The following is a 23,877-nucleotide window of genomic DNA, read 5'->3' as shown; positions in this document are numbered from 1 at the left end:
TCAAAACCTAAAGACCAGCTATATCTGGAAGACACCTCTGAGAAGCAATCATTCCATAAGGGTTCTAATTATAAGTGACAAAGACACTTACAATAAGCAATTTCGAAGTATCAACCCAGGAATTAAACCAAGGACAGTACCAAAAACAGAAATGAAAAGACATTTAAGAAAGGCTCAAACTCAGACTTCCACCCCACCAAGGGTAAATTCTGGGGGAAACAAGGTGGAAAGGCTGATAATCAACCACCTGGACACCCTGAACTGATAGCACAGGAAGTAACAAAACAGATGAATGAGGCTCTAGAAAAATTCAAACCAGAAATAATCTCCCAGATGACTACAGAGATGGTGAGCAGAGTGAGACATGATTAGAGGCTCTAGAATAGAAACTGATTAAAAAAAATAGATGAGCTCAGAACCATGGCTTTTTTTTTTTAGCACTAATACAGTTGTAGTGGGGGACCTCAATACCCCACTATCACAAATAGACAGATCATCTAGACAAAAAATGAACAATGAAATTCTAGAACTGAACCAAGCAAATGAACAAATGGACTTAATAGATGTTTACAGAGTGCTCCACCCCACAAAATCAGAATACACATTTTTTTTTTTTTTGGTACCGGGGATCAAACTCAGGTCCTTGTGCTTGCGAGGCAGGCAGCAGAACTACTGAGCTAAATCCCCGGCCCTGAATACACATTCTTTTCGGCTGCACATGGGTCATTCTGCAAAACAGACCACATGCTAGCTCATAGGACATGTCTAAGTAAATGTAAAAGAAGTGAAGTTACTCCTTCTACATTATCAGACCATAATGCAATAAAATTGGAGATCAATAACATAAGAAACCGCAAAACCCCCACAAACACATGGAAATTGAATAACACCATCCTAAACAACCAATGGGTCACAGAGGAAATTAAAAGAAGAAATTAGACAGTTTCTACAAGTAAATGATAATGCCAGTACAACATACAGGAATCTATGGGACACAATGAAAGCAGTTCTAAGCGGGAAATTCATAGCAGTCAATGCCCATATTAGGAAAACAGAGAGAGTTCAAATTAACCTAACGCAGAACCTCAAGCTTCTAGAAAAAGAACAGCGTAACAAACCCAAAGCTCGTATAAGAGAGGAAATTATAAAGATCAGAGCAGAAATCAATGCAATGGAGACTAAGAGAACAATACAAAAAAATCAATGAATCAGAGTTGGTTTTTTGAAGGAATAAATAAAATTGATAAACCTTTAGCCAACCTTATCAAAAAAGGAAAGAAAAGGCTCAAATCCATGCAATCAAGAATGAAAAAGGTGAAGTCACAACAGATCCAGCAGAAATCCAGAGGATCATCAATACCTATTGCGAGAACCTGTACTCTAATAAAATGGAAAATACAGAAGAAATGGAGATTCCTAGATACAAACGAACTGCCAAAGTTAAATGAAGAAGATATAGAAAGTCTTTTTTTTTTTTTTTTTTTGGTACTGGGGATCAAACTCGGGTCCTTGTGCTTGCGCAGCAGGTAATGAAACCACTGAGTTAATCCCCGGCCCAAGATACAGAAATTCTAAATACTCCAATTATAATGAGAGAAACTGAAAATGTAATAAAAAATTTACCAACAAAGAAAAGCCCAGGTCCTGATGGCTTCACTGCTGAATTCTATAAGACATTTAAAGAAGAACTATCACCATTACTCTTTAAACTCATCAAGGAAATTGAAAGGGAAGCAATACTTCCAAATTCATTCCTGGAAGCAAGTGTTACTTTGATTCCAAAACCAGGGAAAGACCCAACCAAAAAAGAGAACTAGGCCAATCTCCCTAATGAACACAGATGCAAAAATCCTCAACAAGATACTGGCAAACAGAATACAGAAGGTCATCAAGAAGATCATACACCCTGACCAAGTTGGATTTATCCTAGGGATGCAAGGATGGTTCAACATCCGTAAATCAATAAATGTAATACACTGTATTAACAGAGTCAAGGACAAAAACCATATGGTCATCTCAATAGATGCAGAAAAGGCATTCAACAAAATCCAACACCCATTCATGATAAAAAAAACCCTACAGAAAATTGGAATTGAAGGTCTTTATCTCATCCTGATTAAGGCTATCTATGAAAAACCAACAGCCAACATCATACTAAATGGTCAAAAACTGAAAACTTTCATACTAAAATCAGGAACAGGACAAGGATGCCCACTATCACCACTCCTGTTCAATACAGTTCTGGAAACATTAGCCACAGCAATTAGAAAAGAGAAAGAAATAAAAGGAATAAAGATAGGAAAGGAAGAAGTTAAACTGTCATTATTTGCTGATGATATGATACTTTACATAGAAGACCAAAAAAACCCCGCCAAAAGACTTCTAGACTTAATTGACAGATTCAGTAGAGTAGCTGGATACAAGGTCAACACAAAAAACAACAGCCTTCTTGTACATAAATAACAGACTCACTGAAAGAGAAATTAGGGAAAAAATTCCTTTTACAATAGCATCCAAAAAAAATGAAATATCTAGGAATCAATCTAACAAAGGAACCAAAAGACCTCTACTCTGAAAACTACAGCACTCTGAAAAAAGAGATCAAAGAGGACATAAGAAAATGGAAAGGTATCTCCTGTTCCTGGGTAGGAAGAACCAATATAGTGAAAATGGCCATACTTCCAAAACTACTATATAGATTTAATGCAATGCCGACTGAAATTCCAACAATATACTTCACAGAACTAGAGAAAACAATCCAAAAGTTTATCTGGAACCAGAAAAGACATAGAATAGCAAAAGCAACTTTAGGCAACAGAGACATGACAGGGGGTATCACAATCCCCAACTCGAAACTACACTACAAAGTTACTGTGATTAAAAACAGCATGGTAATGGCAAAGCAACAGACCTGAGAGGATCAGTGAATAAATTAGAAGATGCAGAAACAACTCCAGACATACTCAGCCAACTCATCTTTGACAAAGGAGCCAACCTCACAGAAGGAAAGATAGCCTATTTAATAAATGGTGTTGGAAAAACTGGATTTCAACTTGCCAAAGATTAAAACTAGATCCATATCTTTCATCATGCACTAAACTAAAATCGAAGTGGATTAAAGGTCTAAATATTAAAACAGAAATACTAAACTTGCTGGAAGATAAGTTAGATAAAACTCTTGAAGACAATGGCATAGGAAAAGACTTTATGAACAAAACCTCAGTAGCACGGGAACTAGCACAAAGAATCAACAGCTGGGATCTCATCTTATTAAAAAGCTTCTGCACTGCAAGAGAAACCACCAACAGAGCTAGAGACAACCTACAATGTGGGAAAAAAATTTTAGCAGCTGTACCTCAAACAAAGGACTACTATCTAGAATATATAAAGAACTGAAAAAACTCAGACCCCCAAATTCAAAGACCCAATTCAAAAATGGGCATCTGAAATGAACAGACATTTCTCAGACAAAGAAGTAAAAGCAGCAAATAAGCATATGAAAAAATGTTCAACATCACTGGTCATTTGAGAGATGCAGATGAAAACAACACTGAGATTCCACCTTACCCCAGAAAGAATGGCTGCTATCAAGAAATCAACCAATAACAATTGCTGGCGGGGGTGTGGGGAGAAAGGAACCCTTCTCCATTGCTGGTGGGAGGGTAGACTGGTGCAACCACTGTGGAAGTCAGTATGGAGATACCTCAAAGAACTAGGGCTAGAGGTCCCATTTGACCCAGCTATTCCCCTGCTGGATATCTTCCCAAAAGAATTAAAAGAATCATACCACAGCGATATCTGTGCACCCATGTTCATAGTGGCACAGTTTGTAATAGCTAAAGCTTGGAAACAACCCAAGTGCCCATCAACTGGAGACTGGATAAAGAAGATGTGGGTTTTTTTTTACAAAGTGGAGTACTACTCAGCCATAAAGAATGAGAAACTAGAGAAATTTATAGCTACATGGATGCACATTGAGGCGACACTCTGTCCTAATAAATAGGACACACATATGTAAATACCAAATAGTTTCTCTAGTGTGAGAAACTGCAAGTGTAAATAAGGATTAAAATGATTACAATGAGTAACTGGTAATTTGAAACAGGAAGAAAAGGTCCAAAGGGGTTGGGAAAGTGGGAGGGGAACAGGAAAGGAAAGAAGGGAAAGGAAAAATTATGAGAAAAGAAAAAAGTGGAAACGAAGTCTCTGTAAATAGGGAAGGGTGGAGGGGGGGAACAGAGCACGGGGAATGGGAAAGAAATAAGAACCAAGATACATCATGTACAGATACAAGCACCCAATGATAAATGTAAATGTACTGTATACCTAAAATGTACCAATAAAAGAATTTAAGCAAAAAAAAGAAAAAGATAAACTAGAGACATTTATAGCTAAATCTATGCATATTGAGGACATATTATTAAGTGAAATAAATAGGACGCACGTGTAAATACCGAACATTTTCTCTGGTGTGAGAAACTGAAAGTGTAAATGAGGACCAAAATGTATAATCGATAATATGAAATAGGAAGAAAAGGGGCAAAGGGGAAGGGGAAGTGGGGGGAGTAGGGGAAAGGAAAAAATATGAGAAAAGGAAAAACAGAAACAAAGTCTTCGTAAATAGGGAGGGGTGGAGGGGTTGAAGGGAGGGCAGGGGAATGGGGAAAAATAAGAACAAAGAGAGATTATGTAAAGGTGCAAACTCCCAATGATGAATGTCATCATACTGTATATCTAAAATGTACCAATAAACTTAATGAATTTTTAAAAACATGAAATTAAGACGGCTTGAAACGTGCCTGAGAACATTTTTAATATTTGGTCTTGACTAAGATCTGAGAAGCAGGCACTCTGGAATACCACTAGAGGGAATGTAACTAGAGAAGGCAACCTGAAAATATTTACAGCACTATAGGGTGGGGGCACATGCCTGTAAATTCAGCACTCCGAGAGGCTGAAGCAGGAGGAATACAAGTTCAAGCCCAGCCTGGGTAATTTAGGGACTTAGTGAGACCTTGTCTCAAAATTTAAAAAAAACTCCCACCCAAACCGGCTGGGGATATAGCTCAGTATGAAGGCCCTGGACTTGCTGAGCCTGTGTTATTATGTTCCAGGTACTCTTCTTAGAGCTAGAATACAATCTACTCTCATTGGAATTTACACTTTAGCAAGTTATTACAATTTATTAAATTCCAAAAAACAAAATTTTAAAGTGGGCACGCTTTAATTCAGCACTTCATTCCTGTAGCAATATTCCCCGAGTTCACAAACAGAAGTGGACAATGAGATTCTTCACAGTGTTTTCAGAGAAAAAGTGGAGACGATAACCCAAGATATGCTAATGTGAGCAGGACTAGCAAACTGGGTGACAGCTGTACATGGGCATGGTATAATCTTCGGGGTGGTGGGGGACAAGTTGCTGTCAGTGGGCCTCAGGAGCGCTGCAGCCACCAGGGGGCACCTGTGCCAGTGTTCACCTCACCCAGAGAGCAGGGCGAGTGGGTGGGGCAGGGAGCGTCTGCTTTTTATTCTACATAGCTTTATCTGAAAAACTTTTTCTTTTGACACAAACATGTATTTTGAGGGGGTTAAGACAGGGTCTCGCTACGCAGCTCAGGCTGGCCTTGAACTCATTACGTCGCTCAGGCTGGCCTCCACTCACAGTGATCCTCCTGCCTCAGCCTCCTGAGTGCTGGGATGACAGGCGTGCACCACCTCTTGGGGCACAAATGAGGACTTCTAATAAATTAAAAAAGAACCTTCTATATAAAAATGAGAAAGAAGGAAGTGACTATAAAACTAACTTCTAGTCCGAGTCCTGAAACTAAGGTCCAGGGATTTTCAATTTGAGGACATTTTCTGTTTTCCATAGTTCCCAGGAGTATGCACTTAGTGACCTCATGCTGTCGGGGAGGCTCTGTATCCACGCATGGAACACTTCTGCTGTCCTGAAGGTGAGGTCCCTCCGCGGAACGGTAACAGCCCGATGGGCTCTCCCTGCACCTCGCAGTCAACGCTCCGAGACTGTGCTGTTGCTGTCATCTGCAGACCTCCCTCCCTCCCTCCCTCTGGAGGGGGGTGCAAAAGATGAGGTGGTTTTCTCAGCAGCCTGTTCCAGCTGGGACCTAGGGCTGAGTCACTCTGCTGCCATGGTGGCAACATCCTCTCTTCTCTTCACCTGCCTCTGGCCTGAGGTTTCCAGGTTTTTATATTATTCCCCAGGAGAAAATTAACAGATGCAGGATATAAAAGTACAGTAAAAAAATCTCCATAATCCTATTGCTCAATGAGTACTTTTAACATTTCTTTCAATCATTTCTGCAAAAAGGCAACCTTGAATTAAAAAGAGGAGCACAAAACAAATTACCCAAAATAGTTTTATTCTATATATTCATAAGGACTTATCACACAACATACTTCTCCCAATTACGTGGATTTTGTCGATACATAAGTAGGTAGGTGAACTTTTATTTTTCAGTACTGGGGATTAAACCCAGGATATTCACAGGGAGCTATATTTCTAGTCCCTTTTTACTTTGAGACAGGTTTCATTAAATTTCCCAGGCTGGCCTCAAACTTGCAGTCCTCCTGCCTCAGCTTCTGAAGCGCTGGGATCACAGGCATGCGTGACCACACCTCACCTGGTCCTAGGACCTCTACACACATGCTTAAATCCAAGCACATCTGGAAATCATCTGTTGAGCATCACCCTAAACAGCATTCCACTTTTCATCCTCAAGTCTGCATCACAGACCTTTCTTCTAAATTCTGCTGCACATCTGAGCAAAAGTCAACTGCCAAAACGCTTCTTTTAAATTACTTGACACTTACTACTTTTTATGTGTACACGAGCTCATGTAACACTGTACAATGCCACTGCCTCGTAATCATTCATGACAGATGAATGAACGCAACCCCAGTGATCAGCAGCTCCAGTTCAGCTCAGCTCTTTACCTTGTATATTCTTCTTGCAATTGGCCAGGATCAGGTGGGAAAAATTTTACAGCTAGGCGAAGCACTGCATTCTTTGGCCCTACAAAAACAAAAAATTTTAAGCTTTACAAATAAAGTCAATCTCTATACTCTCTCCATATATTATTACAAGGCTAGTGTTTTCAAATGAACTGTTAAAACAATTTTTTTCAAATAAGATAAAAAATTTCCTATGCATAAATTTATGAGTCCTAAGTGCCAATCACATATATCAAAGAGAAATTTCAAATCTTTTGTTATAAGTAGAGATGATGCAAAAACCCTTAAAAATAAGTTGAAAGCTGCACATTAAAATTTTAAAATATAGGCTTGGTGGTGCAGTTCAGCAGTGCAGTGCTTGCCTGAGGCCCTGAGTTCAAGTCCCAGTACTGAGACAAACAAAAACAAATTAAAATATATGCCTATTTATATTTTAGGGTAAAATGATAAAGTGAAGGTATTTATACCAATTAACTGTAGTAATAAAAAATCCATTATTTTTGAAATCTTTCTATACGTAAGTAAAAGAAAAATGTCATGACTCCTTACTATAATGAACCAGAACAATCTGACTACTATAAAGAAAAGACACATGGGATAGCTGGTTTCAATATCCTCATGTCATAGAAATTTAGTAATAAGATGACCATGTGATTTTCAGCAAAAAGAGCTATTTTCTAACATGTGATGGCAAATAGCCTTAGCTTATCAGCGCACAAATTACTTTTACATAATCTTTTCTCATCAATTTAGTTCTCAAAAAAAAGATTTAGACAACTACATTTGAGTCTTCAAGGTAATATAAAACTCGGTAGCATTACTATGTGCCTTAAATTTTAAATTTAATAAAGAAACATAAAATTATGCTCACAATTCTGCTTATAATTACACAATATTAATAATTTTATTAAAATAATACTTAAAGGTGGGCCGAGGATTTAGCTTAGTGGTTCCACTCCCTGCCTTGCAGGTGCAAGGTCCTGAGTTCGATGCCTGGTACCAAAAAAGAAAAAAAAAAAGGCTCCAAAAGACATTGAGATGCCTTTAAATAGTTTTTTTTTTGGTACCAGGGATCGAACTTGGGACCTTGCACCTGCAAGGCAGGAGGCGGAACCACTGAGCTAAATCCCCGGCCATAGAAATTGCATGTTTTACCTACTGGTAAAAAACTAGAACACTGAACAATATATCCTGTGACTTTTCTACCTCTATTTACTTTCTGGTGGAACTGGGTGTCGCCTGTGCCGGGCAAGCTTTCTGCCACCGAGCCCCAGCCCCACACATCTGTGGCTTCTTAGTCTGGATGGAGGCACTTGGAAGCTCTAGTTACACTGCTGCCCTCACCCACCCACTGCAGTCTGAGAACTAAGCAGCCAAGGAACTTCCGGTTACCACTGCCAAGGACCACAACCATGTGGCAGAAGGGGATGACACATACGCGCAAGTGGGAGTTGGGGCATTCCAGAAGAAGGCATCTTAAGTGAACGCAATTGTAAAGAGTTAAACACAGAACTTACTTCGTATTTGCTTAATGACGGGTTTCATAGGTTCAAGCCAAATCTAAAGGGGATTTAAATAGGAGAGAAAAACTATTAAATAATTTCTCCCTTTAATAAATATGCTACGAAATACAAACATACTTATAATTAAGAGAAATATTTATGACAGGATTTTTTTTTTTTTGAGACAGGGTCTTGCTATGTAGTTTAGGGTGGTCTTGAACTCACTATGTAGTCCAGGTTGGCCTCAAACTTGCAGCAATCCTCCTGCCTCAGCCCCCAAGGGCTGGGATCACAGGTGTGCACCACCACACCCGGCAGAGGTATGACAGGAAGATTCTAACTCTTCTCTCATACACAAGGCAAGTGTTGATACACTGTCAGGAAAGTCAGCAGAATGGAAGGACACGGAAACTGCTGTCAACCTGGATACCCCATGCCAACAGCACCCCGCTTCGCTATGCAGAGCAGGTCCCAGTACCAACGAGGGGATGTGCACTATCATCACACAAGTTTGGAACACACTGTATCTGTAAACAGCGACAGAGCAGAGCCTCAGGGAGGCACAGCTATGCAGCAGAGGATGGGTGTACGACAGCAGCAAAGGGCTTTCTGAACAAAGGGGCTCACAGTGGTTTCTTTGCAAGAATTACATCTGTAAATACCGAAGCTGCACAATTTCTAAGGTTACACCTGTGGAGCAAACTGAGGCAGAATCAGTCTGTCCACTCAAGAACCACTTTCACAGTGCTCATGGGGTAGGCGAGGGGAAGGACCAGAGCTACTGTGGTAACTCGTGCTAATGGACAGGTCGAGGGGCACAGATTCAGGCTTAGACTGGAGGCAGACTTACGCATTCCCAGTGGCTGAAAAGAAAACATTTTAAGAGCACAGTTTTGATGAGAATGATGGCCAATTACCAAGTACCCTGCTTACAGTAGGTCCCCAAAGGCTCTGTACCAGGCCCACCATGAATGCTCTACAACACAGCTAGAGCCCATTTCCAAAAGTAAATCAAAAACTCATACCCAGTAGGACTGGATGTTTTGAAACTCCAACCCGAAGTAGTCGCACTCGATCAGATTTAAATGCTTCCACAGCTGCGTCAGCAGAACCTGGCCGTCGCACTTGGGCTGTGAGGGAACAGGCGAGAAGCAGTGTGAGGGCAGAGGACAACCAGGGTGAGGGAGCATGGGCACATCGCCACCCTCACCAAAGCCTACTTAGCTGCATGCTCTGCTCCGCCTTCCAGTAAACAAGATTTACGAACTATACAAAGCAAACACATGAGTATCAGGCATTTGTACCAAGAACCTGATAGCAAACTACACAAAGCTAAAAATCTTCCATTTCACATTCTTAGTGCTTTTGTTGTGTTCTTTTGTTTTTTATGGTACTGGGTCTTGCACTGAGCTCCATCCCCAGTCCTCTTTTCATTTTGAGACAGGGTCTCGCTAAGTTGTTCAGGCTGGACTCAAACTCCCAATTCTCCTGCTCCAACATTCCAGAGTGCTGGGCTTACTAGTGGGTGCCATTACACCTGGTGCTCGTAGTGTGTTTTAAGGCACATTTCTTTATAACTGAAGGCTACAGGAACCATTCTAAGTTTCAGTAAGCATCTTATCAAGTAATTTTTATACCTGCTATAAAGCCGAGTCACACAGTCTGTATTTACACAGGATCCCAGTGAAAGATTTATTATCGATAGCCGGGGATTTAGCTTAGTGGTTCTGCCACTTGCCTTGCAAGTGCAGGGTCCTGAGTTCAATCCCCAGTACCAAAAAAAAAAAAAAAAAAAAAAAAAAAAGATTTATTATCGATAGTGTTCGCAGCAACAAGAAGAGAATGAACAGTTCAGAAACAAGCATCTCTATCAGAAGAACCATGAAGAGAGAGTCTGTTTTGTACTTGCCACAGCAACAAATTCCAAGAACTAAAGACTAGAATAAAGCAGAGGAGGTGATACAACTCTGGGAAGAAGTCTCCTTAAGCAGAGCACAAAAGCAGGACAACAGACTGGCTACACAGAGAAGGGACAAACACAGTTACATTCTAGACTCACACTGAAGAAATAGAATTTACCTCAAGTTCTTTTGAATTTAATGAAGAAATAAAATGGCCAGTAGGCATGAAACAGTACTAAATCCCGTCCTAACAGGATTGGTTAAAGCAGTGAGACTCACTGCTCACCCAACACAGAGCACTGGAAGCACGATGACGGGACAACCACTGCCATGTGGTTCCAGGACAGTTAAGTCAACCTGACCTCTTGGGGGAAAATCTGAAAATACTTTAAAAAATGTAAAGCACGCATTTCCCTTTCTCCAGGAAGTCCACTTCTAGAACTTTCCCTACATACAGTCTCATAAACTGCACAGAGTTAATTATACAAGGGGAAATTCGGTAAAGGACGGGTAAATAACAGACACCTGTAAGGGAAAATTGTGGAGCCCTGAAAAAGAGACCTCTCTGGGTACCATGGAATGAAGTCCACAACATACAGGTCAGTGAGGAAGAAAATTAGAAGTCTCTATTTCTACACACCCACATACAATTTATACACTTATATAATAAATTTGAAGGCTGTACATCAAACCTGTAAAGGTAACCACCATCACAGGACTGAACCAAGATGGGAGAGGAAAGGGCTTTTGTATTTCTTCATTTCCTTGATTTCTGAATCAGTAGGCCTAATCTCAAATTAAAAGCTACATTAATCAAAACATTATGGTACTGGCATAAAACTAGACAGAAAGCAATGGAATAGAACAGAGAGACCAGAAATAAACTAAGGCATAGCAGTCAGCTAATTTTCACCAAGGACACACCCTGAGTCAAGAATGAGCTCTTCAATAAGTGATGCTGGGAGAGCTGATGTCCACACACAGACGAGTGAAACTAGACCCTGCCCTAACACACCACACATGGAAATCAAGACAAAACACAGTAAAGACCTCAACATATGACCTGAAACAGTAAAACTCTGAGAAGCAAATACTGAGGAAAAGCTCCCTGATGTTGGCCTTAGTAATAACTTTGTGGATACCACACCAAACTCACAGGCAACAAGAGCAAAAATAGGTGACAAGTGGACTACATCAAATTGAAAAGCTTCTGCAAAGAAAAGGAGACAGTCAACAGAATGAAAAGGCAGCCTATGGATCAGGAGAAAATAGTATCATGTCATAATCTGCTAAGGGACTGATACTCAAACTATATGAAAACTGACAACTAAATAGGAAAAAAACCCAAATCAGTGGATTAAAAAAAATGGACAGAGGGCTGGGGATGCAGAGCAATGGTGGAAAGCTTACATAACATGCACAAATCCTGGGTTGGATTCCCTGTACCAAGAAAAAAAAAAAAATGGCCAAGAAAATTCTGAGAAAGAAACGAGGCCCACATGTACCTAAGAATTAAAATTATTGTTATTTTTTAAGACAGGTTCTTGCCATGTAGTTCAAACTCTTCTTGAACTCACTATATAGCCCAGGTTGGCCTCTAACTCCCAGTGATCCTCCTGCCTCAGCCTCCATGTGCCGGGATTATAGGTGTGTGCTATCATGTCCAACCAATAATTAAAATTACTGAAAAAAATCTTAGTAATTAAGAAATGTGGTAGTGATGAATGTCTACACAGGCAAATCAATGCAACAGAACAGGAAGTGAAGAAATGTATACTCAAATATATAAAATACAGACATGTCTGATAAAAGTGATGTTTAAAGTCAGTGGGGGGAAGCCAGGTGTGGTGGCACATGCCCGTAATCCAGCACTCAGGGGGCTGAGGCTGGAGGATCACCATGAGTTTCAGGCCAGCCTGGGCTACATAGTGAGTTCAAGGTCAGCCTGACCCACATAGTGAGACCCTATCTCAAAAAATAAATAAATACATACATACATACATAGAAACAAACCAAAAAATTAGTGAGGTGAAAAAGAGATGATTTAATACTACTACTACTGGTCTGGGGGATAAAACGGGCAGTATCCTTACCTCATCCTTTGTAGCATAATACATTAAAAGTGAGTAAAATAGTTAAACAAAAACATCTACTGAAGGTACTGCAATGAGCTAATTCTGTTGGATTCTCCAGTGAGGGAGAGGGCCATTTCCAGTGTACACCAGAAGATAGGAGTCACAGTTGGAGGCCTCAAATTAGACCACACAGGGTAAAAACAGAAACCTCTGGGGCTGGGTGTGGTGTTGCCTGCACTGTAACCCCAGGCTAAGGCAGGACGTTGTGAGTCTGAGGCCCTGTGTGCAGAAGCACTGTAACGTCAAAGACTTCTGCAAGGACAGAGGAAAGACATTTACAGCTCATATCTCAAAGAGCTAATTTCTTTACAACATACTGGACTGCAAGAATCAGCAAGGAAAAGGATCTCACACCAAATACAAAGCCGGGCAGCATGTGGGCTGCTGACCACACTGGCGGAGCCGGGGACTCTGGGGCCTCCCTGTTCTTCTCTGTCCAAACACAAAAGGAAAGAGAAAAAGGAAAGATGGGCAAAAGGATAGGCTGCTCACAAAAACAGGAGCATAAATTATGCTCAGCACATAAAAGCAGCTCACTGAACTCATAATTAAGAGATACACAAATCAAAATTATACTAAGATTTTTTTTTTGTCTATCAGACTGGCAAAACTCAAGAGTTTGAATGTACTTTATGTTGGAGAGTGTGGGAAACAGGTATGCTCACAGGGCGCTGGTGAGAGAGAGCAAACTATAAGGCCTAGTGAGGCCAGGCTGATACTGCCCACCAAAATTGAAATGTTCATCCATTGTCTCAAGAAGCGGACACCAGGGCAGGGGATGTAGCTCAGTGGCTCCGTTGCCTGCCTCAGAAGCGCAAGGTGCCGAGTTTGATCCCCGGTACCAAAAAGGAAGGGGGGGGCGGGGAAGAAGTGGACACCATTCCTAAAAATTTCACTCCTAAAATATATTTCCCAGGTTAGATATGTTATGTTCATGTACCAACTCCTCATAATGAATGTAATCATTAAGAACCGCAAATATATACTAATAAAAATTTTTTAAATCAAAAAAGTATTTCATAGGTGCAAAATCATGCACATGAAAGTGTTACAGTAATAACTCTGGCAAACAGTAAAACATACTCTAACTCTACCAGTATAGAACTCCCTAAGAAATTCTGGCACAGGTAGACAATGAAGATTCCAGGCAGAGTTAAAAAGAATAAAGCTGCTTTCTATGCACTCAAATGGAAAGGTTGGAGTCACAGAATGGCCTCCGACACCTAGGCAGCCCCTGACATGTCCGGGAGGAGCCAGGCGAGGAGGCTTTCTTGATCCTGGAGTGTGAAGATATACCAGAGTTTTCAAATTTAAAGGAAGAAACTGGGGCCGGGAATTTAGCTCAGTGGTTTCACCACCTGCTCCACAAGCACAAGTACCCGAGTTTGATCCCCGGTATCAAAAAAAATAAATAAATAAAAAATAAAGGAAGAAACTGCTTATTGGAAAGGGCTTTCCTTGAAGAGCTTTCCTTGAAGTACAAGCAAAGCTTCCGGGAAGCTCGGGATGAGCGAGTTGAATTCCAGGAGGAAGCAGAGAATAAGAAGCAGAGTTGGAGGCACAATCAGAACAGGCAGAGCAAAGAAACAGAGACCTGCAAGCTGATAACCAAAGACTGAAATACGAAGTGGAGGCAGTAAAGGAGAAACTAGAACATCAGTACGCACAGAGCTACAAGCAGGTTTCTGTATTAGAACATGATTTAAGTCAGACCAGGGCCATTAAGGAGCAGTTGCATAAGTACGTAAGAGAGCTGGAGCAGGCCAATCATGACCTAGAGCGAGCAAAAAGAGCAACAATAGTTTCACTGGAAGACTTTGAACAAAGGCTAAATCGGGCCACTGAAAGAAATGCATTTTTAGAAAGTGAACTTGATGAAAAGGAATCTTTGTTGGTTTCTGTACAGCGGTTGAAGGATGAAGCAAGAGATTTAAGGCAAGAACTAGCAGTTCAGGAAAGACAACAGGAAGTGACCCGAAAGTTGGCTCCCAGTTCTCCGACTCTGGACTGTGAGAAGATGGATTCTGCTGTCCAGGCTTTTCTCCTCTTGCTGGCTATGCCTGTTGGCAAAGGAACAGAAAACAGTTTTCCTTCCCCAAAACGCTCTACCAAATGTTTTTTAAAACCAGTCCACTAACTCCTTCAGCTAGGAGGTCAGCACCAGACATTGTGGGGGACCTCTTACAGAAAGTAGGGGCTTTAGAATCCAAGTTAGCAGCTTGCAGGAATTTTGCAAAGGACCAAGCAGCACGAAAATCTGATATTTCAGGGAATGTTAACTGTGGAGTGATGACTAGCAATGGCACAAAGTTCTCTGGGTTCGACAAAGGAGCTGATCTGCACTGGGTGCACCAAAGTGGTTACTTGCTGAGGAATGCTCCCCTGACCAGAGGAGGCCAGGAAGAGCGCCCTGGGCATCTGGAGGCAGGACCCCTACTTCTCCACTGACAGCTCACAAGGGGGTTTCCTCAGCTATGTCACGATGGGGATGAACCTGATATTTCTTAAAAGCCCATCAGTCTAGAAAATGCTGGTATCCTGCCCCTAAACCTGTGTCTGGAGCCACCCTTGTGGTTGCTTCCTCTGCATGCTCTGGTGAACAACGTGCCAGAATCTTCTTGGCAACCCAGAGCACTCCTGCTCTCCGCTGGGTTTCTGCAGTGCAACCCAGTGCAGTGACCTGTGAGGGTGGGAAACAGATCCACACATGGAAGCTGAGGCCATTCGTCCAGTTCTTCCTGAGGACCCTGGGAGAAGCAGGTACCGGGGAGCCCGGGACTAGCCAAACAGATGACCTATGGGCTCACTAGGTGAGCACGACAGTGGCACACAGGATACAGCTTCTGCCTCAGAAGAGGCGCAGGCAGGGAGACCTGGGAGAGCGGACAGGGGTGATTAAAGGTGTTCGTATGAAGCATAAAAGTCAGACCTCCCTCAGCCTAAAAAGGGACAATCCAGGCTGTCCTTCACTGAAGTAGAACAGTGTACATCAGGGAGAAAGAACATTTATCAGAGCTTTGCTCTTCGTTTCTGTGTGTGTGGCTTGATTTCAGATTCTGAATATGGTGTGTTTATTTTGAGACAGGAACTCAGTTTCTGCAGAATAGCCAGGGGTTTTCTGTTAAGTCTGCATGCCTTAGCTCTTCAGCCTGACACTACAGTCTGGGCAGGGATGTCTGGCTCCACTTTTATTTTTTTTTTTGGAGAACCTCTTTCCATGCATCTGTTATGTTCAGCTCCCTGGCCCCTGTTCAAGCAGGGTGCTGGGGCATGGCCCCCTGTGGTTGGCTCTCTTGCCCCAAGTGGCTACTAGGCCAAATTCTCCTAGGAAGTTTTTCAGGACGGAAAGGCTGAAGTAGCCCCAGAGAGGTCCAGGCCCCTTCTTTCCTCCTTCCCTTTGTGGCTTGCCGCTCCCTGTGGCTGTGCTGCCATGGGGCTGGGGCTGGGCACTCCACCTGACGCACTCTGGTGCTAGTGCTTGTGTAGGGCTGGGCTGCCTGCATATTTGTCACAGAGGAAAGGCTATTTTGTGTTGCTTGCTAAATAGTTTGTAACCAATTATTTTTCTCTTCCTTAATATTTATGTACATTGTAAGATATTTGGAAATAATAAAGTATAAAGTAGTAGAAAAATTAACCTTGAGGGAAAAAAATAAATAAATAAATGGAAAGGTCCCCAGGATGTGCCGTTAAGAGAAAAAGTCAGGTACAGAAGAGCACACATGCCACCACGTGCGGTGAGAGTGTGTGTGTGTGTGCATGCAGGTGCGTGTGAGTGTATGTGTGATGGGGGAGGAGAAGCACCACACGGCTGTGGTGGGGAGTGTGCGCACACTTGTGTATGGTGTCTGTGTGTGCAAGTAAAACTGCAGGCTCTCTGAAGACCACAGTAAACTGGGAACAGTGGCTGGTTCTAGATACCAAACTGTTTAACTGTATATTCTTCTATGCTTTTCTGAAACTGTACCATGAACATGCACTAAATCTTTTTTAAAGCCTATACATTAAAAAAAAACACAACAAAAAAACAAGGCTGATATGGTGGAAAGGGCTGTGCACATACAAGCATCAAAACAGGGTATGGGGCCAGGGATTCAGCTCAGTGGTTCCGGCATCTGCCTCGCAAGCACAAGGACCTGAGTTCGATCCCCGGTACCAAAAAACACAACAACAACAACAACAAAAAACAGGGTATGGGGCCAAGAGGCTGAGGCTGCGGAAGCAGTGGGCAGACCCCTGAGGGAGGGGCTGTTCCTGGAGGGCAGTCTGACATGGAGGGCCAGAGCCCCAGCTCTGCCCATGGAGAGTCCTGGGAATGGCAAGACCCCAAAGCAAGGAGCACAGTTCACACACAAATGCTTGGACAAAGGTCGGCAAAGTCCGGGGCAGGGAGAGACCGAGACTAGCTTAGCCGATCCTGAGCCAGAAGCAAGGAAGCCTCACTGGGATGGAGATGGGTCCAAGGATGGAGCAGTCCTCGTGGGCCAAGCCTGGTATAGACGATGGATCACAGCATGTAACAGCAGGATGGGTGAAACCCCCCGAGCAGTCCACACTGCTACAAGTGAATAAATTCAAAGTCTGAAGAGCAGTGAGTTGTGTAACTGGCTTCAAGAATTTCCTCACTGGGCCGGCGATTTAGCTCAGTGGTTTCGCCGCCTGCTGCACAAGCATAAGTTCGATCCCCGGTACCAAAAAAAAAAAAAAAAAAAAAAATTCCTCACCGTGGAGAAGCCTGTCAGACGCCTGCTGGTCTAGTGGACCCAGATACGGGTCAACGACAAGTCTGTGCAACGTAACAGGACTGTGAGGACTCAGCACTCCTTCTGTGCTACCCCTGCCAAAGCTGCATGACCCAGTCCACCTGCAAGGAAACCATGAGGCCAAACTGAGACTCACCTAACAAATAACTCTGTGACCTTTGTATTACTAGTCAGCTTCCTGTTGATGACAGTATACAAGAGACACTTCATTTATAAAGAGAAAAGGTTCACTTTGGCTCATGGTTTGGGGGTCCTAAAGTCTAAGGATGGGGGGTGACGCCTGGGCCCGAGGAGGCAGAACATCATGACAGGAGAACACAACACAGCAAGCTGCTCACCTCACGACCAGAAAGCAAAAGGAAGAAGAGGAAGGGTCCAGGGTCCCACAACCCCTTTCAAGGTCATGCTCCCAATGATGTAAGGACCTTGTGCTAGGCTCCCCCACTTTCCAACAGGGCCGCTCTGGGGACCAGGCCTTTAACACATGGCTTCTGAGAGATGTTCATCCTTGCCAACAGAGACAGGGATGTGACTGTGGACTGTAATAAAGGCTGCTACTGGAGTGCGCGGGGAACTGGGACAAGGCCTGAGCTAGGTTGCAGCAATGGTTCCATGTTAACATCCTGCAGTAGTGCGAGGAAGGGCCTCCTTGTGGGCAGGAACTACAACTACAGCACAGGAGTGTGTTGGGGCACAGCGCAGGCAATTCACTAAAGCAGTTCAGCAAAAGAAAAGGTTCTTGACTATTCTGCATCTTCTTGAAATTGCTTCAAAATAAAAAGTTAAAAAGATTTAAGATACAGAATCTACACACAAAATGTTAGCATAAATTTAGAAAGGTCACAGAATATCAATACATAAAAGAAAGCAATGCCACTTGTACAAACTGCTACGCTAAGTATCATAAAACACTGTTGAGAAAGTTTCCACACTGTAAAGATGGTACCCTCCCTCCTGCAGACGCCATCTCCCCCAAGAAACTTGTCAGTTCAGTGCTGTTCCAATGAAAATTCCAGCAATGGTGTCTGCAGAAGCTCCAGCGCATTAGAAAACTGCACCAATCCTGGTGTCACCTGATGCTTCTCGCAGGAACAGGAAGTTCTACACAGGCAGGGCGGTGGGGGGCGGTGAGCTGGGCTGCCTGTGCCTGGACAGCCAACTAAGCGGAGCCACCATGTCATTGCCGGGGCTGGACTGCAGCACTGTCTTTCTGCCTTTTTTTGATTTGGGTACCAGGGATCAAACTCAGGACCTTGCACCTGCAAGGCAAGCGCGGCACCACTGAGCCAAATCCCCAGCCCACTTTCTGCTTTTTTTTTTTTTTTGGTACCGGGGATTGAACTCAGCTCTTTGCACTTGCAGGGCAGGCGGCGGAACCACTGAGCTAAATCCCCGGCCCCTTTTCTGCCTTTTTTAATGAAGAGGACACAAGCTTGGATTATCACTTGCAAATCTTCAATTCTAAATGAAAGAGATCTAGCTGGGCACAGCGGCACACACCTGTAAGTAATCCCGGCACTCGGGTGGACTGAGGTAGGAGGACTGCAAGTTAGAGACCAGGCTGGGCAACTTGTCTCAAAAAAAGAAAAAAAAAAAAAGGACTAGAGATTCAAAGACCCTGAGTTCAATCTCCAGACCCAGAGGGGTCAAAAAAACCTAGAGATCTGTGGGAATCCTGTGACTTGATAATGTAAAAGACATCACAAATTGGTAGCAAATCTTCCAAAAGACTATATTCAACTATGTCACCAAGGTGAGTATTTTTCCTAGTCATTGTAAGTTATTTGAGATGTTAATAAAACTGTCAGTTTGACTACTTTTCTGGACAAGTTTTCAAATATTTCTGAAGGCCTGAGTAATTATTCTATCATAGACGAACTTGGGAAATAGTTACCTTGTGAAGTACTTGGAAGAAATTTCACCTAAGAATAAAAAAAAAAGTCTAAATGGTCAGAACCCAGGCTCTTTTTACTCCTAAAGAATTCTTAAAAAACAATTTTTTTTTCTGGTACCGGTGATGGAACTCAGGACCTTGTGCTTGGGAGGCAGGCGGTGGCACCACTGAGCTAAACTTTAGTTTTTAATAGATCCACTGATGCCTTCCAGGACTTCATGGTGGCATGTGAAACCATGACTATGTGACTTCATCAACATTCAGACCTGAGAAAGGGAAGGCAGCAGGTTGCACTGGTGACCCCAGCTACCAAGGGCAGCCCAGCACACCCAGCTACCCAGCATTCTTTCCTCTTGGAACTGGCCTCGCTTTTGGAGGCTTACACTGAAATTCTGAAGAAAGAACCAAATCTTTAAAGGCAGCTGAAAATATACAGATTAATGAAAAGGATAATCAGATGAGTATATTGCAAAGGAAGTGTTTCAGAAAGTGTGACTGTGGCTGCTATCAATACTGCACCTTCACATACTGGCTGCTAACTGTTCCTATTTGCTTTGTAACAGAGTAGCCTTAAACAAGTTCCTGTTCTGTCACAAGTGGCAAAATTATCTGTTCTTGCTACCCATGACTTTACATGAATGATTCATAAATTGGAACACAGTTTTTTATTGCAAAACTGGCACTGAATCAATTATCTGTGAAGAAGAATGCATGGAGCGGGACTATTTTCAGGGCTGGAGAGTGCTGGGGTCTCACTGATGGGAGAGAGCACGGGTCCCAGCTCACACTCAGCCGTTGCAGGGCTCCAGAAAGACCACCCAGCTTTATTTTTCAGTGTAATGTGCAGCCTGCAGCCACCCCGGTCTCTGCAAGTAAATTTCAGCCTGGATGGTGGGGGTATTAAGTTTTTCTCAAAGGGACCTATAAAACAACCTTTTTTTTTTGGCCCTGGGGATCGAACTCCAGTCCTTGCATTTTTGAGGCAGGCAGCGGAACCACTAAGCTAAATCCCCGGCCCCCTAGGAAACAATCTTAAAAACAAAAACTCAGCGTATGAGCAGCTGTTTGACATGGAAAGCAATGGGAACTAAGTGGCTGGAGCAGGCACGTAGCTTTGTAGCTGTTGATTAATGAGGAGTCGACCTCAGTCACTTCCTAACATATGCAATGTGATCAAAATGTACAGTGCACGTTTACATTGAGAAAATTATTACAGTAAGACACACTGCCACTGATCCCCTCAAACACTCCCCTTGCTGCTGCAAAGGCAGGGAAAGAAATCAGTCGGACATAAGTCCAGAACCCTCCCTGCCCAAGATGCAACACAAAGGCACCCCTGAAATCCAGTTTGGGAGGTGCCCTTTCCACAAATGGCGCCAGGGGAGATGCAGACCAGACGTGCTCCATTCATTCACAGGGGCCACGGAGCGCGAATACGACGAGCTCAGGGTAAGCAAGTGGCAAGTGTTTCTCGAACCCGACACAAAAAACCCTAACAATGGAAGACCAGTAAACGCTGGGTTTGTAATCCCCACTCCGAGAGGGTGAGGCATGAGGCTGCAAGTCTGAGCCCAGCAAAGGCAACCCAGGAGACTTATCAGACCCCGTCTCAAAGTAAGAAGTAAAAAGGGGCTGGGGATGTAGCTCAGTGAGAAGGCCCGGGTTCAACCTTGGCACTGCCAACCCCTCAACCTCAAACGTAAAAATAAAAAGTTTAAAAAGGGTAAAAGAGTCTTTGGAGTTCATGAAAACCAGTTTTTCACCTTTGATAATAATTCCCTCGCTAAAATCTCTAAAATGTCAACTTAACATACCTAGAACTCAACTCTACCAGGTGGCTGATCCTGCTGTTAAACAATTTTGCTTGGAAAGAACTCTTAGCCTTGGGTCAAAATATCTCTCCAGCTTCTATGTCCCTAAATCCTCATCTGAGGAAGCTCCTCGAGATACGGCCTCGTTTGCCAAGGTTCCTTTTAAAAGTCAGCCAGATCAGAACACACTATTAGAGACACCAGAGGAGAAGGGTTCAGTGCTGTACCTACACAGGGGAGTCCAATCACCTAAAACAGACCATTGTGTGCAAACTGAGTTACTGGACAGTGATTTTTATATTCCACAAAAGCACATATTCCAAGGACAGCATGTATAACAAAATACACACTGATCTAGTTTAGTTTTTAAAGAAATTAATTTCAAAGTGCTGAGGGCCAGGGATTTAGCTCAGTGGTTCCGCCATGTGCTGCGCAAGCGCAAGGACCTGAGTTCAATCCCTGGTCCAAAAAAAAAAAAAAAGTGCTGAATGTAAAAAAATGAGACCATTTTTTAAGACATAAGTTTCAGGAGAGCAGGAACCATACTCTGAACTCTGTCAACACTTAACAAATCAACATACATGTGGAGAGTTGCAACAGAATGAGTTCTCCCTTCAGAATGATGCTAGGTAATTCTTTCCTTCTTTCTTTCTTACGTGTAGTTGGCCTTGAACTCCCGGGGATTCTCCTGCCTCAGCCTCCCAAGTGCTGAGATTATAGGCATGGGCTGCCACAGCTGGCCAATGCTAGGTAATTCTTGAGATTTCAACTCAAATGATAAAAAAATCAGCCAGAGATTCTCAGACTCACAGAAGTTCTTTTTACATGGTAGACTAATAGATGTCTATTAGTGAAGAAACAGATCACTGAAAAACTAGAAGCAACACTTCAATTATGTTCTTCAATACTGAATTCAATGTAAAATTTTTTTGGTGTTTTTTGAGACAAGGTCTCACTATGTAGTTCACACTGGCCTTGAATTCACTATGCAGAACAGGCTGGCCTCAAAACTTGTGGCAATCCTCCTGCCTCAGCCTCCCAAATGCTGGGATCACAGGCATGTCCCACTACGCCCAGCAATCAATGTAATGAAGATGGCACAATTCATTGTGACCAGAAGTAACAGGTGGCATATGAGGTACACTGGACCCACAAGAGGGATTCTGCACACTGGGAGAGTTCTACATGGGCCTCGGTGGCCACGGGCTCCAGGCCTCTCCTGGGCTGCCCCGTGGAAGACAGAGGTGTGGTTTCCAAGGATACTTGGGATTTTAGGGTGATGGTGACTGAATCTAGAGAGCAAGCCAGAACAGGTCTGATCTTTAATGAGACAGAAAAGTAAGGCAGAAACTGTCTTCAGCCTCTGGCTTTTGGGTGTCCGGTCAGGTCATTTCCAAGCTGCACGGGCAGAGGCCACCCAAGGCAGTCACCTCCTGCTCCACACTTCATCACACAGTCACGAGACGAGGGCTATGGAGCTGGACTCCCGCTGGTTTCTACCTGGTAGGTAGTGCAGGTCTCAGTTTCCTCACTGAAGGATAAACACAGTTCTCATGAGAGGGTTTTGTGGGGATATAATGAAATCATGTAGGAGACTGCGTGGCACCACGCCTGGCACAAGATGGTCTCCAGCGTCCAAAGCCGGCCTCACCTACAGTCACATGGTGCGGCGCAGCACGCATCACAGAGGAGGAACATGAACATCCGCACACAGTGCACCCAAGCCCCTCCCATGTGGCTCCCTGAGGAAAGCTCCTCCAGTGTACAAGCTATCTTCTGCCTGCGAGAACGTAAGCCAACAGGCGGGACGGGCAGCCCTTCGGTTCTGCAATAGGTACAGTACTCGAAATGGCCTCCCATCAATTCTCCTGCGAGTATGTATGTAAGACAGGGCTGAGATGTAGCTCAACGGTAAAGCACTTGCCTAGCATGTGCAGGGCTCTGGGTTTGATACCCAGTACTGCTATATAAAATAAATATATGTCTACAAAACACAAAAATCCACTACCTTTTCCATGACATATTTTAAAGATACCAACTTTTCAGAGTATTTTGAACACTGCTTGTCAAAATAAATGTTCAGGGCTGGGGATTTAGCTCAGTGGTTCCCACGCCTGCCTTGCAAGTGCAAGGTCCCGAGTTTGATCCCCAGTACCAAAAAAAAAAAAAATTTTCAGTTTCACTCCTGCTATTTTTATAGATCCCTGACCTGGACTATAGTTATAGTTCATTAAATATTACCATCAGTTTTATAATCAGTGTCATTTGTACCAGCCACATGTCATTTTTACCCTCAATCTTCTATACTAAAAACTTATTTCTGTTCCTAAAAAATACAGAAGCTCAGCCTCAGTTGGGCTGTAATACCCACTGCATGTTCCCAAATTACCAAAAGATCAGATGGAACAAGACTCTCCCTGGACTAAGCGGCAAGGCCTCCTAGCCACTTACACCCTTCGTATCCCAATGAAGAAAGCCTGCACCTGCTAAGCTGCACCACAGCCACATCAGAACTGTGCAGTCCAGCTAACAAAACACTCCCTGGCAACACCCTCACCTTGCCTGTGGGCTTGTTTGCCTCAAACGCCCACTTACAGCTCACGTGCCAAGTTGTGACTTCCCCTCTGTCAGGAGCCCCTGTATTTTTAGCGTCCTTACAAGACTTTCTTGTTTAGTAGTTATATCAACCTCAACCCCCTTCTCTGTGTAACGACAGTAATCTTGAGAGCTCACAGGAAACTAGCTGCGCTGACCCTAGACTCTCTCAAAGGTTCAAAGGTCACCAATACTTTTTTTTTTTTTTTAGGGTACCAGGGATCAAACCTGGGACCCTGCGCTTGCAAGGCAGGCGCCAGAACCGCTGAGCTAAATCCCTGGCCCCTGATACTTTTTGATAGGC

General features: G+C 43.2%; 1 protein-coding gene and 1 pseudogene across 12 annotated transcripts in view; one reads left to right on the top strand and one right to left on the bottom strand.

Moving 5' to 3' along the window:
- The window catches only part of Farp2 (FERM, ARH/RhoGEF and pleckstrin domain protein 2), a 124,767-nt gene that overhangs the window by 64,284 nt on the left and 36,606 nt on the right, over positions 1-23,877 (bottom strand). For all 12 annotated transcript variants that reach the window (XR_015451160.1, XM_004868482.3, XM_004868488.3 and 9 more), the window contains exons 3-5: positions 9,500-9,604; positions 8,490-8,532; positions 6,955-7,033 (exon numbers count right to left, since the gene is read on the bottom strand). Coding sequence is in view for 11 of the 12 variants with exons in the window: in XM_004868482.3 (XP_004868539.1) it covers positions 6,955-7,033; positions 8,490-8,532; positions 9,500-9,604 (227 nt within the window). In the remaining variant the exon portion in view is untranslated. The remainder of the gene's footprint in view (positions 1-6,954; positions 7,034-8,489; positions 8,533-9,499; positions 9,605-23,877) is intronic.
- On the top strand, positions 12,096-14,998 carry LOC106008015 (nuclear distribution protein nudE-like 1 pseudogene; annotated as a pseudogene).

Source organism: Heterocephalus glaber, unplaced genomic scaffold (genome assembly GCF_053883595.1).
Source record: "Heterocephalus glaber isolate CG9 unplaced genomic scaffold, H.glaber_assembly_v1.0 deba00001226, whole genome shotgun sequence".
NCBI classification, from domain to species: domain Eukaryota; kingdom Metazoa; phylum Chordata; class Mammalia; order Rodentia; family Bathyergidae; genus Heterocephalus; species Heterocephalus glaber.
This window is presented reverse-complemented; position numbering and strand designations above follow the sequence as displayed.